Genomic DNA, 20,041 nt, shown 5'->3' with positions numbered 1-20,041 from the left:
GAACTGGTAAATGTCATTGTATACCGGGTGTAACAATAATACTGTGTTTTTTCCTGAAAGTTCGTAACACCCTGTGGAATATTCTAGCATCTAAAAAATATTGAAATTAAAACTCAATTGTAGCCTTAGCCTTTCTTAACATTCTGCTTGTTGACTCATTCACTTATGTTGAATAGGTAATGAAAAAGTTAGGTACTTTTACAACTAGCCATGCTCTTCATCAATACAGAGTGTTTATAAATAAGTGCAACAAACTTCTGGATGAAAAAATAATGACAGTTTGCTTTATAAACATATGTTCGCAAATGCTTCTTTTCCGAGATATGGGATGTTGAATTTTTTCTTACAAACTGACGATTTATTTATTGCTCTAAAACCGGTTGAGATATGCAAATGAAATTTGGTAGGTTTTAAGAGGTAGTTATTTCACATACAACATTTGATATACAACTAAAAATTTTATTTTCGCCATTGGCGTGCATACAGGTAATATGACCGGGTAATATCACCCGTATGCACGCCGATGGTGAATATAAAATACATAGTTGTATGTCAAAAAATGTGCAATAACTGACTCTTATAACCCACCAAATTTCATTTGCATATCTCAACCGGTTTTAGAGAAATAAAAAAATGGTCAGTGTGTAAGAAAAAATTTAACATCCAGTATCTCGGAAACGAAGCATTTGCAAACATATGTTTATGAATCAAACTGTCATTCCTTGTTCACGCAGAATTACCCCTTAAAGTTTGACGCACTTATTTATAAACATCCTGTATTGATGAAGAACATGTCTAGTTGTCAATGTACCTAACTTTTTCATTATCCAACATAAGTGAATAAGTCAAAAAGTACAACTTTAATAAAGGCTAAGGCTACAATTAGGTTTTAATTTCAATATTTTTTAAATGCTAGAATATTCCACAGGGTGTTACGAACTTTCAGTAAAAAACACAGTATTATTTTTACACCCGGTACACAATGATATTTACCTGTTCAGCAACACTATTACTACATCCATATTCTTAGAGAATAAGGCTATAACATACTAAAAAAATCACTAAAATTGGACAACAGGTTTAGGAGATTCGAGACATAAAAAATGACCCATTTTTAAGGTGACCTGATTTTTTTGGCCATTTTAAAACACACCAAATTTTATTTGCATCTCTCAACCGGTTTTAGAGCAATAAATTTTAATAAATCGTCAGTTTGTCAGAAAAATTTCAATACCTCGTATCTCGGTGACGAAGCAGTTGCGGACATACGTAAATCAAACTGTCATTTCTTTTTCATGCCGAATTATCCCTTAAAGTTTGTTGCACACCCTGTATTGATAAAAAACATATCTAGTTGTTAACGTACCTAACTTTTTTATTATCTAAAATAAGCTAATAGATCAATAAACAAAATATAAATAGTTTCACTATTTTATAAACGCCTAAAATATTTCACAGGGTGTAGTGAACTTTGAGAAGAAAACGCAGTATGACTGGTACACCCGGTGTACAATAACAATTTACCTGTTTACCAACAATGTTATTACAGAGGTATTGCTAAATAATATGGCTATAACATAATAAAAAAATCACTTAAATCGGACAACAGGTTTAGGAAATTCTAGGCGTCAAAAATGACCCATTTTAAGGTGGTGCGTTAATTTCTTGGAGTAGTGTACATCTGTGAAGAAGTCTAATTTTTGTATTACCCAACATAGAAACTTATTAAAGGAAAAAAAGTATGAAGTGAAGCCGACCCCTCATAGAATAAAGGAAAACTGAATTAATTTGCTCATCGTTCTTTAATAATAGCCATTCATTCTTAAGTAATTAAAAGGATAAAATCCGTTTCATCTTTTCCGAAAATTTCAATATTTGAATAAAAGCTGAGACAATACGCGTTAATTCGAGAATCTGAAAACAAACCTTAAATAACGGGATATAACTCCGGAATAATGAGAGCGGAATGTAAAGAGTTATAGTGCAGTCACTGAGGGTGAATATGAGCTGTTACCTTCGATTTCGGTAAATCTCCATTGATTTTCATGAAAGTTGGTGAGTGGTTAGATTAGAGGATACCTTATGAATCAAAAGTGATATGGTATCAGTGGCGGCCCGTGAGGTAGTGCCATAGAGCCTTGGTACTACCTTTCTAACTATGCAGAAGCATATTTTTTATTTTTAAAATCTTTTATTGCCTGTTAATTTTTTGTGTGTATTTCTTTTTATCTCCATAAATTATATAAAATCTGGCAACCGTGCGCGTAGTACAATCCCTGCCACTTACAGCGGAGATTATTCGGCTGGAGAATCTTGAGCCAAAATTGGTACTGGCACGGCTGAAAAGAGAAAGATTTTACGACATCCTATATAAGTGACGTAGAAAGATTTATATTGGACTATTTAGTATCTATTTACACACGGGTATCTATTTATTTTGAGTTTCTTTAAGTGCTTGCTTGTCACTTTTGTTATGTCTATTTTCTGTTAAAGTTTTTGTATTTATAATATTATTATTAAATTTTTAGTGCATCATGATCGTGGGTATAGTATAAATAATATTTTGATTATTTCTTAAGTTTAATTTATTAGTTGACAATGAATCAGATTAGTATCTTAAAAAACTCTTTTGGTGGTTTTTCTTTACAAATTTTATAAGGTTTTGTGGAGCTTTCGAGTTAGCTTAAAGAGGTCACGACGAAAAAAATTCACAAAATAGAGGTATGTTTAAGGAACTGGTCAATTTTAGCGCCGAATTAGACAACGACTTAAAGGTTCATAATATTTAAAGTTCCAGATCTTTCAAAGGTCTACCTTCTCCTGATATGTAGTTGCTTCTAATTTATTTATGTCGGAGAAGTTTTCTGCTTACAAGCGTCGTTTCCTCGAATCATTTTTTAATGAAACATGGAGACAATTCTAATTTTTAAACAAAACTCGGTTTAAAACTGAATTAGAAGTACTTTATTAGTGAGACGAATTAAGTACTACCTCTGGGGCTATTCCGCTATGAGTTTTATTAAATGAGGAAGGAAGGTTTAAAAAGCACATTGGAAGAAACTATTAAACTAAAGCATTTTAATTACCATTCCTGTATCAATATCTGAAGCAGAACGCTGTTTTTCGATGATAAAACGAATTAAAGCATTAGTTAAAAATACAATGAAAGAAGAACGACTTAGGTATGTTATCTGCAGAAAAGCATTTTGTAAATGTTATTGATAATTTTAATAATAAAGTCATTGAAAACTTTGCAACCAAAAAAAAACAAGAAGGATGTATCGTAAACTTTAAAAGTGGTATTAACACAACTTCGTGCATGTGTGTAAATAATGAAGTAGTATTATTTTTATAATTTTGTAAATAGAGACTAAATCGTAATACAAGCTAAGCTAATCGTAATGCTAATATTAGCAGTAAATACCGGTTGTAAGTTGAGATTTTTTTATTATTAATGAAATTACGGAACTCTTTTGATAAATTTTGAACAATTTCTTGGCACCTTAGATAAATATACATAAGATACATAAGGTAAAAGTATTAGCGCCTATTTTTTTTTAATTTTTGTTTTATAACTTTTTTGACAATATCGTGAACCCGTCACTAAAAATTTTGGCGGCTGTCCGAATTCTGGCACTACCTTCTTAAAGTGGTATGAGCCGCCACTGTATGGTACTAACTTGAGCTTTAACCCAGGAATTGGCACACCTTCTTGGGAGGGAAAATTATTTTATTAAAAATAATTCGTTTCTGCCTTTAAATAAAATTCTAATAAAAAGGCGTTTCTGCCTTTATTGAATATTTAGAATTGAGTTCCTTCTCGCTGAAACTATATATAGTGCCAACTACCTATTCTTCTTCTTCTTCTTCGTCTAGCCATTCACGTCCACATCTGAACATAACCCTCTTCCAGTCTTCCTTTCCATTGTTTTTTGTTTTACGCTACTTGTAGCCAATTTTTCCCGGCAGTCCATTTCAGATCATCTGTCCATCTCATAGGAGGTCTGCCTCTGGGTCTTTTGTGTTCGTATGGTCTCCAGGTTAGAATTTTCTGTGCCATTTGTTTAAATCGCTCCTAGCTGCATGTCCAGCGTATTCCCATTTCAATTTTAAAGATTTTTGTACCACATCGGCGACTTTGGTTTTCTGTCTTATCCATGTGTTTGTTTTCCTGTCTTTAAGTGATATGCCAAGCATTACTCTTTCCATCGCGTGTTAAGTAACTCGTGAGTATTTTCATATTCTTTTTTGTAATTGTCCATGTTTGTGCCCCATATGTTAATATCGGAATAATTCATGCATTCAGAAACTTTAGATCTAAGATATAATTGAATTTGCTGATTTCTGAGTATATAGTTCAGTTTGCCGAATGCTGCCCGTGCTAACTTTTTTCTACTTTATATTTCTTTCGTTTGAATTACTTTATTTAGTATTATTTTTTGTCCTAAGTATATATATTCTTCAACCTTTTTTATAACTTTTTCGTTTATTATTGTCACGGTTTCTTCGGAGTGCATCACTTTTCTTTTGTTTAAATTCATTTTCAGTCCTATTTTAGAAGATTCTGTGTGTAATTCTGAAAGCATGGTTTGCAGTTCTTGTAGGTCAGGAGCTATCAGGATTATATCATTCGCAAATCGTAGATTACTGAGATAGCGGCCATTGATGTTTATTCCCTTATAATTCCAATTTAGATTTTTAAACACGTCCTCCAAAACTAAGGTGAACAGTTTGGGTGATAGAGTGTCTCCAAGTTTGACTCCCCTGTTTAATGGTACAGGGTTCGTGTATTCATTTTCATTTAGGTAGTATGTAGCTGTAGCTTGGTTCATAGTTTATTTTATTAAGTGAATATATCTGCTGTCTATTCTACAATTTTGCATTGCGTTTATTACGGTCGAGTGTTCTATAGTGTCGAAAGCTTTTTTGTAGTCTACAAATGCTATAAAAACTGGAAACTTGTATTCGTTATATTGTTCTATTAATATTTTTGTGGTTAACAGGTGATCGGAAGTTGAATAGCCTTTTCTAAAACCTGCCTGTTCATATGGTTGGTATTCATCTAATTTCCTTGTTAGTCGGGTAGTTATGACTTTGATGAGTATTTTAAACAGGTGTGACAGTAGACTGATGGGTCTGTAGTTTTCAAACTTTCGATTATCACCTTTCTTGTGTAATAAGATTACTTTAGAGTTGTTTCAGCTCTTAGGGACTTTGCCCTGGTGTAAACAACTGTCTATAAGCTTAGTTACAATTGCACTGAGTTACTACCTATTAGTCACTTTGAATTCATACTAAAAGGTTTTTTAATTTATTCGATTTTTATTAACTTCAATGTTAATACCTTTTTCGTAAACTTTTTAATAAACTAATTTTCACCCCTGAGAAGGGCTGGCATCTAACTCCGTAAAAGTGCAAGTTGGAACCATATCACCTTTGTTCCTTGAGTTATCCTCCAATCACTCATTGATTTTCATGAAAATTGCTGTAGTTTCGACGAAGTCGGAGGTGAAAACCTTCAGTGACTGCACTATAACATCATCGTCATTCATCAACTCTTAAATCCACTGAACTCTTGGATATAGGTCTCCTCCATGTTCTTCCATTGTGCTCTATATTGTGTCTTCTGTATCCTATTTTCCACTACCTTTCTCAAGTCATCCATTCATCTTTGTGGTAATCTACCTCGGTGTTTTTTGTATTCTCTAGGCTCCACTCCATTGAGTTTTTTGGTCCACTTATTATCATTAAAACCTGCTTCATGTTTAGACCATCTCTATTTGGCTTGTGCAATTTTTTCTATGTTATCTGTCTCTTTGGTGCTCTCCCTCTCGCTCTCTCTCTCTATCCTTCTTTTTCAGGTGCCATCTCCACTACTGAGCTATCATAGCTATTTTAATTTTTGAGGCTGTAACTCTAATAAGTGTTTTAGCTGCATTAAAACCATTCTGTCAGGTTTTTCAGCCATGAAATTCGTCTTTTTCCGATGCTTCTTCTGCCATCTATCTTTCCTTGCATTATGAGCCGCAGGCTGCCATACTTCTCGCCCCGCATTACATGTCCGAGATACTGTAGCTTTCTTTCTTTAATTGTAAGTTCAACTTCCTTCTCTTTACCTATTCGTCTCAGTACTTCATTGTTCGTAACTCAATCTACCCAGGAAACCCTCATAATTCTTCTATAGGTCCACATTTTAAAGGCGTTAATTCATCTCATTATCTTAGTCGTTTCATTGTCTCTCTATCCTATTTGGTACCATATCTCTTCTTGTTATTCCCAACATCGCTCTTTCTATTTTTATCTGGGTTATTCTCAATTTATTTGCAGAATTCTTAGTCAAAGTTCCAGCAAATCGGTAGCGATCTTGTTAGAATATGTCGCATCTTGCCAAATGCTGCCCATGCCAAGCTTATACGACACTGAATCTCACAAGTTTGATTTTCTTTTCTTATTATAATTTCATGTCCTAAATAGATACAGCTAAAAACCTGACGTACTTCGTACCCACCTACTCTCATAACATCACTTGGAACTAAATTGGCCATGTATTTTATTTTTTGAAAGTTTATGCTCAGGCCTACTTGTTATATTGCCTGTTTTAGTTCTTCCATCATTTTGTGAGCTGCATTTAAAGTCTTGGCTATAATGACAGTGTCATCTGCAAAGAGCAGCTGGCTTAAATATCAGAGCTGCAGTAAACAGTTGGGCGCGGAGATGGTGTCGCCCTGTCTAATTCCTCGTTCAGTTCTATATTTATCGGTAAAGTCATGGAGTTTAGCAAATGCTGTTACGTTGTTATAACTTTTTCCTCGATCACAGCCACTTGCCACCATACAGTCATGACATAGAGCATGAAACATTGGATATTTTAAACATCCATGTTTAATTTCACATTTTACTTATATGTTCCTATGACGGATTAATTGTAAAAGGTTTTTACCCATATATTTTTTACTTTGGTGGTTAGCATGTTAGATTCACGTAAGTATAACCTATAACTTTTAAAATCGTAGTCAAAATTTTAAATACTTTGCATTATTTTATCAGATTATACACATTTTAGGTAAACACTGATGATGATCGGTCATCCGATCGAAAACTAGTTCTGTTCTGTGATGTAGCCCTTTATAGGGATTTTAACAAATATACCTTTTATAAAGGATTTAATCGTTTTTTTTTGTCACTTTTGTTCCTTGAAGTAACCTCTAACCACTCATCAATTCCCATGAAAATCGCTGTAGGTTCGACGAAGTCGGAGGTGAAAACTTTCAGTGACTGCACTATTACAACTCCGGAATAATGAGAGCCGAAAGTAAAGAGTTAGGGTGAGCGTAGTCTGTTAATAATGTTCATCATGCAAATGCTCTCTAACGGGTTGTCACCCTCTATAATTTGTAGAGAAAACCTACCACTAATGCTGTGGCTGATATAATATATGTACACGCCGCTAAAGTGAGGTTTCGCTCACACATATTTCTAAATAATGAGAGATGATGTGGCCTGCTAATATATTTTTTCGTGACAGCATGCTTTTAGCTAAAATATGCCGCAAACAAGCCCCGTTTTTTTTCTATACAAATTTGTTTTTTGGTCACAAGTTTTGGGATAAGTGTGCTACTTCGCTGCTGTAAAATATGGCGCGGTTGGGAGGATATTACTAAAGCGGAAATTTCATACTTTTTCATAAAATGAATTTAACCTTTATTTTTTAAACTTAAAGGATGATGTTACTAGTACCAGTTATATTATTGTACCCGTTTATATTTTTTATATCCATTTTATTGTTATCTATGTTACACAAAACTATAAACAATATATGTGACGATTAGGAGAGTGGTACAGTCAATATTCACTCAGTCGTGAATACCTGAAAGAGTACAATAATAATAATTATTATTAGCTAGTAGTAGTTCAACGTGCATAAGAAGGTAAGATAAATTACAGGCAAATGTAAAAACAGAAGAATAAGTAAACTTGTTAGTGACAATGGAGAAATAATCGTGGACAAAGAGAGTGTCCACAATACCTGGAAAAATTGCGTACGAAATTTATTTTTTGATGAGAGGGAGAACCAGTCCCCAATACCTACGGAAACAGGACCACCTATACTAGTGGCAGAAATAAGAGCAGCTATAATATCACTAAAAGAAGGTAGAGCTCCAGGACCAGACGGAGTACAATCTAAATTTCTTAAACTTCTTGATGATGAATCTTTACGAATACTATGTAAAATCTTCAATTATATCTATGACACAGGAAATATCCCAAAAATTGGCTGGTTTCAGAATTTATTACCTTACCAAAGAAACAGGGAGCAAAAAAGTGCGGAGAATATAGGCTAATAAGTCTAATGAGCCATACATTAAAACTTTTTCTTAATATTATACATCGTAGAATATACAAGCTATGCGAAGAGAGAATACAAGACACACAATTTTTATTAATGAAAGGCGTAGGTAAAAGCGATGCACTGTTTAGTCTACAGGTTCTATTTCAAAGATGCAGAGATATGACTTGCGATATTTACACCTTCTTTGTGGACTACCAAAAAGCATTTGATACAGTTCAACACCGAAAAATAATGGATGTTCTAACAAAAGCCCAAATGGATGATAAAGACCGACGTATAATACAAAATTCATACTGGGACCAATCAGCCACAATAAGAACGAATCTTTGAGGCGAAACAACGGAAGCGATCCAGGTTCTACGAGGCGTTAGACAAGGTTGTATACTTTCACCTATATTATTTAATCTATATTCAGAGGAAATATTTAGTGAAGCCTTGGAAAATTGCGAACATGGTATACTTCTAAATGGAGAACGCTTAAACAGCATCCGCTATGCAGACGACAACGTTATTTTTGCAGAGTTTGAACAGTTTGCAGCAACTAATAAACAAAGTAAATGAAGTAAGTGAAAGATTTGGACTTCAAGTAAATATATCAAAAACTACATTTATGATCATCAGCAAAAATAAAATAAGAGACGCCCAACTACTTATCAATAATACATTAGTGGACCGAGTAAAACAGTATAACTATCTTGAAACAATAGTAAACGAACAATGGGATCACTCACAAGAAATAAAATGTAGAATAGAGAAGGCTAGGAGTGCATTCAATAACATGGCCAAACTCTTTAAAAGCCACAACCTTAATCTGGAGATAAAAATAAGGCTCCTACGATGTTATATATTCTCAATATTGTATTACGGAGTTGAATCCTGGACACTCACTGAAGCAATGGAGAAAAAACTTGAAGCCTTCGAGATGTGGCTATACAGGCGAATCCTAAGGATATCATGGACGGACAAGATAACCAACGAGACCATATTACGAAGAATGGGTAAAGAAAGAGAGGTGATGTATACCATTAAAAAGAGAAAGTTAGAATATCTTGGACACATAATGAGAAACAGCACTAAATAGAGATTACTGAAGGTAATCCGTCAAGGTAAAGTATTAGGAAAGCGAGGAATTGGCAGAAGAAGAATATCATGATTAAAGAACCTGAGGAAATGGCTCTCCACAACAACAACTAATCTATTTAAAGCATCCGGTAATAAAATAATTATAGCCAGAATGATCGCCAATATTCGAAAGGAATAGGCACTAAAAGAAGAAGAAGTAGTAGTTAGTATTCGATTTGTGTTTTATTTTAATTTCTAGTGTTCAGGTCAAGAATATCTACTTCTGTTATAGAATAGGCTGTATCGTCGCCCCCGTTAGGTAAATTATTCCGATTCGATTTTTTTGCACAAACTTACTAAAAAAGAGATCCTTATAACAAATCCACAGGGTGCCGGAAGGTGCCGTGGTCGAAACATTTTTTAAATTTTTTTAAACCATTTAAAAAAATCTATTTTTTCACTTTGGACAATTTTGTTTAGAATCTGTGGATCATTATGAGCAAAAAAGGTTTCTTGTAGTTGTTCTCTAAAATTAATAGTTGTCGAGTTTTTAAATTGATTTAAAATTAAAAAAAAAGAATGTGTGTGTACTTTGTACGCACGTAAGGAGTTATACTTCTATTATATGATTTCTTAAAAATAAATATACTTTAAACAGTTTGTTTTAATTTTTTTAAACACCAAACTAATTTTGTGCTTACCGCTTTCAAAAAAAAAACAAAAAAAAAGTATAGGATTGCTCCGGACTCGAACTCAAGACCTCTCGATCTCTGGCCGAATGCTATACCAAATACGCTACGAGGACTGTGTCTGTATCGGTTCGGAAGTACCTAATGACAATTCACGGTAACAAAGAGACTGGAAGGTGAAGTATAATAAATATACAATAAAATGTTTTAATAATACCCATCTTACTCCTGAGGAAGACCAATCCAAAGACACAAAAATTATAATAAATATATTTACTAAAAACACTAATATATTCTTTTCACACCTTTTCTTGCACTGATATATTTTTATGTAACTTGAAAGATTCAGCAACTAAATGCCATACTGTCTGTTCCATGTTCAAATCCTGACAAAGGCATATTCTTCTTTTTTTTTTTAATTTGTGGTATTCTTTTTGTTCTTTCTAAAATCAGTTTAATATTTAAATACAATACAAAAAAACTGTTCAAAGTAGATAGGTATATTGATTTCGTTGAAATCATAATATGAAATTAGACTATGTTATAATAGAAGTATAACTTCTTACGTGCGTACAAAGTACAGACACATTCTTTTTTTTATTAATATTTCGGGCATATTTGAGATGTAGCATAAGTCAATTATAATTATTGAAGTTGTCACCTAACTTTATCTGCAAAAATCCAAATGCCACCTCTCACATCCACCTGAAGACAGATCCGCCCTCGTATATTTATATTTAAGCTCGTTTAGCATGGGATGTTATTTTATGTAAACATATTCTATATTTACGTATAAATTGTATGAAAGCAATATCCCCGGATATTATATTGTTGGGTTTCTAAAGGTTATGTTTACATATGCTTTTGGTTTCAGGTGGGCGGATAGACCACGCACATCACTACAACAATGCTTACAGGGCATTAGACGAAACACTGGCTATGGAGACGGCTCTATTAGCCGCTTTGGCTCTAGTCAATCCCACAGAAACCCTCATTGTTGTTACATCCGATCATTCTCACGTATTAACCATGGGAGGACAAGCTACCCCTAGGGGCCATCCCATTTTAGGTGAGTAGGGTTCAGTTTAATATTTCTTATTTGGGGATTAAAAGTTAGGGTTAGAACAAACAAGCTCTTATACATATACGCTACATAAATATAGGTAGGTATAACATTTTAGACATACCTTCATTTACTAAAGCTTTGTTTTTCATTAGAGTGCTGTTATGATTTTAATTGTTTTTTATTTATATATTTTTAAAATAACCGCATTAACCACGATGGTCATAAGCGTGGTAACAAAAATACAATAGTTGTACAAATCATAAAATTGCGTACATTATAAATCTTACTTGCTAAGTCACAGTTATTAGGGAATTGGAAAAGAAATTGCAGATTAGCACAGACAAGAATATGTATTAAACAAATGAACGGGGTAATGTGGGATAGACAGATTACCAGAAATACAAAGAAGAGAATACATAACACCTTGATACGTAGTGTAATTACCTATGGTAACTGGGCGACAACTTTGTAGCAGTAATGGATTAGAAAGAAGAAGAGCTCGACACGTTAAATGCCAAATTAAACAAAATATACAATATACTTGGTGCTACTTAACTTTTTGATATACCTCGGCAGCTCTAAGTCTTCAGAGACCTAGGGGTGTGGATTCTTAATAGATGTTAAATAAAATTGAAACTCAATTGCTCGGGGGGCGCCATAATTAAAAAAAATATCATATTATATGTTTACTTATTTAAAAAAAATATAAAACTAAGATTGCCGGTTACTTGAAATATCTGTACTTACCGTAGGCTACTTTCATGCGTGATTACTTTATAAGGATAGAGAGTGGTAAAGAAAATCTGGTAATTAAACATAATTCTTACTTTATTGGAACAAATAAAAATTCAGCAAGTTTGTTATCAAAAAAAAGTTTTATCAATTAGCGAGAAAACGTAATAGTTCAACAATTAAAAATAGCGCAAGTACCTTAATGTGTTCTTTGTCCGTAGTTGATCCATAGTCTATCCATGCGGCAGTTACGGTGTTAAACATTATCCTGATATTATGGCACATTTTTTGTCACGCACATAACGACACTCAATTTTACAGACAAAGTACAGGTATTAATTATATTAGAGATGAAATTCCATGGTTCGTTTATTTTATGCAACACTTATATATTATTATTGTTATTAATTAAACTTGACTGAAAGAAACGAAGAACTTTTCGACAAAAGAAAACTAATGGATGTGTTAAATCCATCACTAGGAACACAAAATACGGTCGAGAATTTACACTCTCCACGACCACAGCAGCCACTTAAGCCTACTTTGGCTCTGGAACAAAAACTCAAAGAAACTGTACTAAATACAAACAACTAATTTTCTCCACTGAACTATTTTCAACAATTTTCTCAGAAAGCAAGGCAAAGAGACTGCTGACGGAAAGGCACAAACTTCTTATTCTAGACTCTCTAGAACTGACTCTCTTCTCGACTACTTAGAACTCATCTCCAATATACTTCGAACTCCTGTACAACCCAAAACTCATTCCATCTCCCCATTTTTCTATCCTACTCAACATGTCCGGTTTTACAAATCAAAAAATTCGCCAATTTCCACTCTTCATTTTAAAACGAATAGAAAAGATTTAGAAAGAATAAAGGCAGTTTTTGTTTTTTTAGAAGAAAAGATTTTTGCAGAAAAGATTTAAGCGAACTTCAACCACGCCTTCAAAGGCAATAACTCTACCTCTCGCAAATAGGATTCAATCAATGAAATTCTGATATTCATATCTCAGCTCAATACATTCTCACGTTTTTCGCTGATTCAGCTTTTCGCACAGCTGGCATACTCGATACCAACAAGTATATTATGTAAACAACTCAGTGCGACTTAATCTTTATAAAGGAATTCTCAACATAAACAAATCAGCTTCAAAATAACATATTCTAGTCTTTAGAAGCAATTAGCTCTTTGTCGTCGAACTTCCATAAAGCATCACTGAGACACTCAAGACGATCACGTCATATTCTACATAAAGACAGACCGTTTTTTCTCAGTATAGTAAACAACTCGAGGCACTTATCTACGCCGAATTCCTGAGAACATAAAATCAATCCAAAATTGTGAGAAAACGAATTACGTAATACTCTGAAACACAACACATGATTAACGGATTGGGTATACAGGGTGGAGCAAAAATAATAATGACTTTCGGACCGTTACAGGGCAATACACAAACGAAACAGGTCCAAAATTACAGCAACTAAAATGGAGTTCATGAGAAGAAGCTGCAGAGTGACAAGAATAGATCAAATTAAAAATGGGGAGATAAAACGATGAATGACAATAGAACAAGACATCGAAGAAAAACGTTTAATTTGGTATGGACATGTGAGAGAGAAGAGCAGATGTACAATTTGGATATCAAAGATTTCGGATTGGAGCGCAATAGGAAAGAGAAGAAGAGGTAGACCCTGAAGATCATGGAGGGTTGAGGTGGATGAGGCCATGGAAAAAGGAGACCTTAAATATGGAGAATTGTAGAACAGAAAGGACTGGAGACGTTGTCTGAAAGAAGAAAGGCGGCGACAGCTGTAAAATCCTTATATAGATAGATGGGAAAGAAATTTTCATTGGGATTGAAGGTTAGGAATCCCTTTCATATTATTTAAATATCCATTTATCGATTGTTTTTAAGCGTCAAATTCATCACAATATATGTAAAACCCCGTAGCTCAGGTGGACGGCCGTAGCTCAGCTGCAAGGTACTGGCTTTATAAGCCAGAGCGCACGAGTTCATTCTTGGCACCAAAGACGACATTTTTTCCAATTGGCGCCAAAACAATCCGAAAGAATCTCCCCGGTAAAAATGCCATACGATATTATTATCACAATCCGTTATCATATGTTTTATCGATATTGGTATATTACACTTAGTGCATTTTGGTTCTAAGGTATGAGTAATAAGATACTCGTGAGTAAGTTTGTAGTGTCCTAACTGAAGACTAGATAGGATGACTTGGTGTGATAAGAGTTTTCAATTCACTCAGATTTCGGAATGAGAGGGAACTCACACGAAAACTATTTTTGATTTTCTTCGATGAGGACTGTGTCAGATTTCTTTAATTAATATGGCTAGAGTGTTGCTCGGGAAGGTTTATTGTATGAGTCTCAGTGAATTGAGTGAGTCAGATATTATTAACGAGTATAATGACTCGAATGTTACCAAATAACAGAAAAAATGGAATTGTTATTGAAGTGTTTTTCTGAATTGTTTTGAGGTTTTACTTAATTCTCAAATTGCCGTAATAATTTGTTTTTTAGGTTTACGACACGAGTTTTTAGCTTTTTATGTTTAGCTATGATTACTGTAGTTCTGCTAACATTTCTATTAATTTTGGAATATCTTCTGTGAAGTCTTTAGCAATGGTAGACCAGGGCGCATCTGTACATTTGGACGTTGAGAGGTGACTCAAATTTTTTTGCAGAAATTGCTTGAAAATAAATCAAATAATAATATTTGAGTTATCCTCCCTCTCAAAAAGGTCCGGAATATTGTTTAAATAATCAAAATGTCAAGAAAATAAGGAAAAATTCGATTTTTTTCTTGGTTTTTTGATTATAACTTTAAAAGTATTCATTTCCGAGAAAAGTTGTACTAACATAAAAGTTGCGTAATTAAATTTCCTATAACATAGATTTGGTTAAAAATTTAAAAAATGGTCTCCATTGTTGCAAAATAGCAATAATTGTGAAAAAAACATACAAAAACAAGTATTCGCATTTTACGTTTTTCAACCATTTATGCTACACTTAGGACCTTCATATTTCACCATGAAAAACTTTATTGTACAGTAAAATAATACTGTAAATATCATTAAGATCGGTTCAATAGATTTTCCAAAATAAATTTTGCAATTCAGCTTTCTAAAAAAAATTCATTTTTTCAAAATGTTACAGGACTGAAAATAAAGCAGATAGCAAGTTGAAAATTTTTTTTGCATATAGAAGTGTACTGTACCTTTCATTTGCAATTCTGCAAAATTAAAATCGATTAACACCACGGCGTCAGGAATTTTTTTTAAACAAACATCAATTATTGGTGCTACGCGCAGCACAGCGGATAGTTTGCTCTGATTGGGCATTCCAATGACCTTTGATAATGATTGATACATTTTAATTTTTAGTACATTTCGATATGAATAAATAAATTTGTTTATTGCAAAATAAAAACACATACTCTACTATCCCTTGAAATAACACTTTTATTAGCAAAAACTTTCTTTGTTCATATATTTTAACTTAAATAATAAAAGTTTATTATTTTTAAAAATTTGCAATTGTTTAAACAATATTTCACAAACCATAATAAAATTAGTTTGATTTTTGTGGAATAAAAATATTAAAATACAACAAAATATTGAGTAAGAAAATAATATATTAGATATAGATTGGAAGAAATTATTGGTGGAAATCAACTTGTGTGAATCGAACACCGCTGTCTTGCGCGTAGCACCAAAAATTATTGTTTATTTCAAAAATTTTCTGACGCCGTGGTAATTAATCGATTTTAATTTTGAAAATTGCAAATGAAAGGTACAGTACACTTCTATAAGTAAAAAAAATTTCAACTTGCTATCTGCTTTATTTTCAGTCCTGTAACATTTTGAAAAAATTAATTTTTTTTGCGAAAGCTGGATTGCTAAATTTATTTTGCAAAATTTATTGAACCGATCTTAATGAAATTTACAGAATTGTTTTACTGTATTATAGAGTTTTTCTAGGTAAAATATTAAAGTCTTAGGTATAGCATAAATGGTTGAAAAACGTAAAATGCTAATACTTGTTTTTGTATGTTTTTTTCGCAATTATTGCTATTTTGCAACTAGGGTGACTATTTTTTAAATTTTTAACCAATTCTATATTGTAGGAAATTTAATTATGCAACTTTTATGTCAGCACAACTTTTCTCGGAAATGAATACTTTTAAAGTAATAATCAAAAAACGAAGAAAAAAATCGAATTTTTCCTTCAATTTTTGACATTCTGATTATTTAAACAATGTTCCGGACCTTTTTGAGAGGGAGGATAACTCAAATATTATTATTTGATTTATTTTGAAGCAATTTCTGCAAAAAAATTTGAGTCACCTCTCAACGTCCATCTCAAAATAGATGCGCCCTGGACTATGGTAGGAACCTCTCATCCCTAAACCTAGCTGCTTTGGCTCTTTTTATTAATTAGAATACATAATATAACCCCATTATTCAGGACGACGTTCCCGATAAAACAGATGTTAAATATACCCTCTAATAATTCTGGAATGTCAGACGGTGGATCAATTTACCTCCTTCAGCATTCCCATATGTACGCATCAGGTGGCGTTAAGTCTGGTAAGTGCGATGGATACGGAGAATCACTATGATGTGAAATAAGGCGGTCCCCTAAATGATCCGGCAATATTCTAAGAGTATAACCGAAAATAGTACTCTACCACTAAATCAGAGTTATCTCATTTACCAACTTTCTTCTCTCGAATGTAATGGACAGTATATAGGCCAAACATCGCAGTGGTTAAAACAAAGAATAAAGTGGCGCAAAAATGACTGCAAAACAGAAAAACATTATTGTGCAGTAGCACACCATTCCAAAAAAACACACAAATTACATTTAATTTATCGAATGTTAAGATCTTAGATATAAATATAGAAGATAACTATACAAAATACTTATTTATGAAACAGTTCGTGAAGTATGCTTTTTGCGAACGCACACGATATTTAGAGTATGAGCGACAGCGGAGCGAGTGCTATACATCGCGTAAGTTCGCAGAAAGTAATTCACGCACAGTTTCATACAATATTTTATCTGCGATAAACAAATAAAAAACTATAACTCTTCGTCACTGTAATTCATATCTATTCTACAATTTTTAGAACTTTGACATTTAAAAATTCTAACTTCTTTCAAACCACAAAACTGTCAAAACTTTTGTTGTAATTTATTGCTCACATGTCATCACCATGACAACGCGAGAGTTAAGGATATTTGATTATATGAAAGTGTGCCAAAAAACAGTGCGAAAAAGTAAATCCCATTTAAAATACATTGTTACTTCATGCACACTTTAAATCCTTCACTCACTGCTATCTATAATGACAGTTTTCACAAACTAAAAACTTATACATAATATGAGATAGAGTAGATAAAGATTATTTATCGGAATATACCACATCGTCAGGGTGGCTTTTTCCTGGTTTGACTCCACGTGTTGAGTTATTTTGGTGTTGAGAAAAACCATTGTTTTAATGACGTTTCGGCAAGATCGAACTTTCCATTGCCAAGTCAGGCAGTAACGTTTCATGTTGGAGCTTGAAATAAACTGGCTTTCTTGGTCGAAGCGGTTACTTAAATAGTCGATTTTGGCGCGCTCCTCTCAGCTGGACTTTGCCACACTTCTTATTATTTACCCTGTAGGTTTACCTATAGGTAGATGGAATTCTACCCATCGACTTTATAGCCTGATTTATTTTTGTCGTTTTCTTCAATACCGTTTTTTAAGTTATTAGAAGTCTTTGAGCATTATCTCATCATGATTTAAATTTTCAGAATTTTTTTCAATTTTTCTGTCAGTCTTCTTCTTTGTGTGCCATCCCCTCTAAAAAGGTCGGCAACCATCATGGAACTTTGCACTTTCAATGATGCTGCTCTAAGAATATCAGCAGAAGTGCATTTAACCCAAGCTCTTAAATTGTTTAAGCAAGAGATGCGTCTTCTTTCATGACTACCCTGTATTCCTCTTTATATTAATAATTCAACAACTTGTAATTCTCGCCCCTCATGACAGGTCCCAGATATTGCAGTTTTCTAATGTTAATAGAATTTAAAGCCTCCGTTTTTCCCATTCTTCTCAACACCTCACCATTCGTAACTCTATCCACCCAACTTATTCTTAATATCCTTCTGTTGGCCCATAACTCGAAAACTTTCCTCTGTTATATCCTTTATACAGGGTGAGTTATGAGGAACTCTACATACTCCTACCTCGTATAGACGCTCCTATGGGGAATAACAAATGACCATTAAAAAGTGTCTGCTCCCCTTGTTTAATAATATACAGGGCGAGTTTCGCATTTTGACAGAAATTTATATTCGTCATAATTTTTGAACAGTCAGATCGATGTGTCTCTTATTTTGATCAATCCTTACACTATTACCACCTAATCAACTGATTTATTCAAACTAAAAAAAAATCAGGTCCGGCTTTAAAAAATTAGTTTGTTTGTGTCTTAGAAAAAATTTTACCCTGTATACGCTTTTTGAAAACTCTAATATGAATTTTACAAATTTAACAAATAGGCAATTAAAATGGTATATTTATTTTTTCCCCACACGATTACTTAATTTTTTATAAAAAAAATTAAATTTGACTATGAATTAAAAGTTTGGTAAAGTAAACCATACATTTAAAAAAATTAACTTTTATTACAAAAATTAATTTTTTTTAAACAAAAATTTGATTTATGTTACCACCCAATCAACTGATTTATTAAAACTAGAAAAAAATCAGGTCCGGCTTTAAAAAATTAGTTCGTTTGGGCCTTAAAAAGAATTCACCCTGTATACGCTTTTCGGAAACTCTAATATGAATTTTACAAATTAGACAAATAGGCAATTAAAATGACACATTTATTTTTTCCCCACGTGATTACTTAATTTTTTATAAAAAAATCAAATTTGAGTATGAATAATAATTAAAAGTTTGGTAAAGTGAACCATAGATTTAAAAAAATTTACTTTTATTACAAAGATTAATTTTTTTGAACAAATATTTAATTTATGTTACCACCCAATCAACTAATTTATTCAAACTAGAAAAAAATCAGGCCCGGATTTAAAAAAATATTTCGTTTTGGTCTTAGAAAAAATTTAACCCTGTATACGCCTTTTGAAAACTCTAATATGAATTTTACAAATTAGACAAACAGGCAATTAAAATGGCATATTTATTTTTTCCCACACGATTACTTAATTTTTTATTAAAAAATCAAATTTGTCAAGATCGGAATTTTAACCTAAAAATGAAAAAAAAAGATGAAATCACGGTTTAACTCGCTACAACGTTCCATTTAAAATTTTTTTTTCTGAAATTTTTACAGCACATATCTCTTACTATTGTCAAGACTATGACAATTGTTGTAGAATTTCAGTCTTCTTCTCGTAAAAGTTATGAATTTTTAAAAATAAAAGGTGCAGATTCGTGAATTGCAAAGTTAAATAGCAAAAATTAAGTGAAAAAATTTAAAATTTATCTATTTGATCACGTCTACGTTAAACTATAGAGTCCAAAGAGAAGTGTTATGGGGAGTTTTAGATCTAGACGTGTTATAGAAAAAAAAATGGTGAAACTTTTAATTTTAAGAAAAACGTGGTCTAATTATTTTTTTTATTTTTGTGGTAAAATTGCGATTTGACAAATTTGATTTTTTAATAAAAAAATAAGTAATCGTGTGGGAAAAAAATAAATATGCCATTTTAATTGCCTATTTGTCTAATTTGTAAAATTCATATTAGAGTTTTCAAAAAGCGTATACAGGGTGAAATTTTTTCTAAGACCCAAACGATCTAATTTTTTAAAGCCGGACTTGATTTTTTCTAGTTTGAATAAATCAGTTGATTGGATGGTAACATAAATCAAATATTTGTTTAAAAAAATTAATTTTTGTAATAAAAGTTATTTTTTTTTAAATCTGTGGTTCACTTTACTAAATTTTTAATTCATAGTCAAATTTGATTTTTTTATAAAACATTAAGTAATCGTGTGGGAAGAAAAAATAAATATGTCATTTTAATTGCTTATTTGTCTAATTTGTAAAATTAATATTAGAGTTTTCAAAAAACGTATACAGGGTGAAATTTTTTCTA

The 20,041-nt window shown here is 32.5% G+C and overlaps 1 protein-coding gene across 1 annotated transcript in view; it reads left to right on the top strand.

Annotated features, from left to right (window-relative positions):
• The window catches only part of LOC114324832 (alkaline phosphatase-like), a 1,004,985-nt gene that overhangs the window by 926,972 nt on the left and 57,972 nt on the right, over positions 1 to 20,041 (top strand). Inside the window, exon 8 of the mRNA XM_050651161.1 lies at positions 10,976 to 11,170. Coding sequence (XP_050507118.1) covers positions 10,976 to 11,170 — 195 coding nt within the window. The remainder of the gene's footprint in view (positions 1 to 10,975; positions 11,171 to 20,041) is intronic.

This window comes from Diabrotica virgifera, chromosome 5 (assembly GCF_917563875.1).
Source record: "Diabrotica virgifera virgifera chromosome 5, PGI_DIABVI_V3a".
NCBI lineage: Eukaryota > Metazoa > Arthropoda > Insecta > Coleoptera > Chrysomelidae > Diabrotica > Diabrotica virgifera.
Note: the sequence above shows the minus strand (reverse complement) of the source record. Positions and strands in the feature narration are given on the sequence as shown.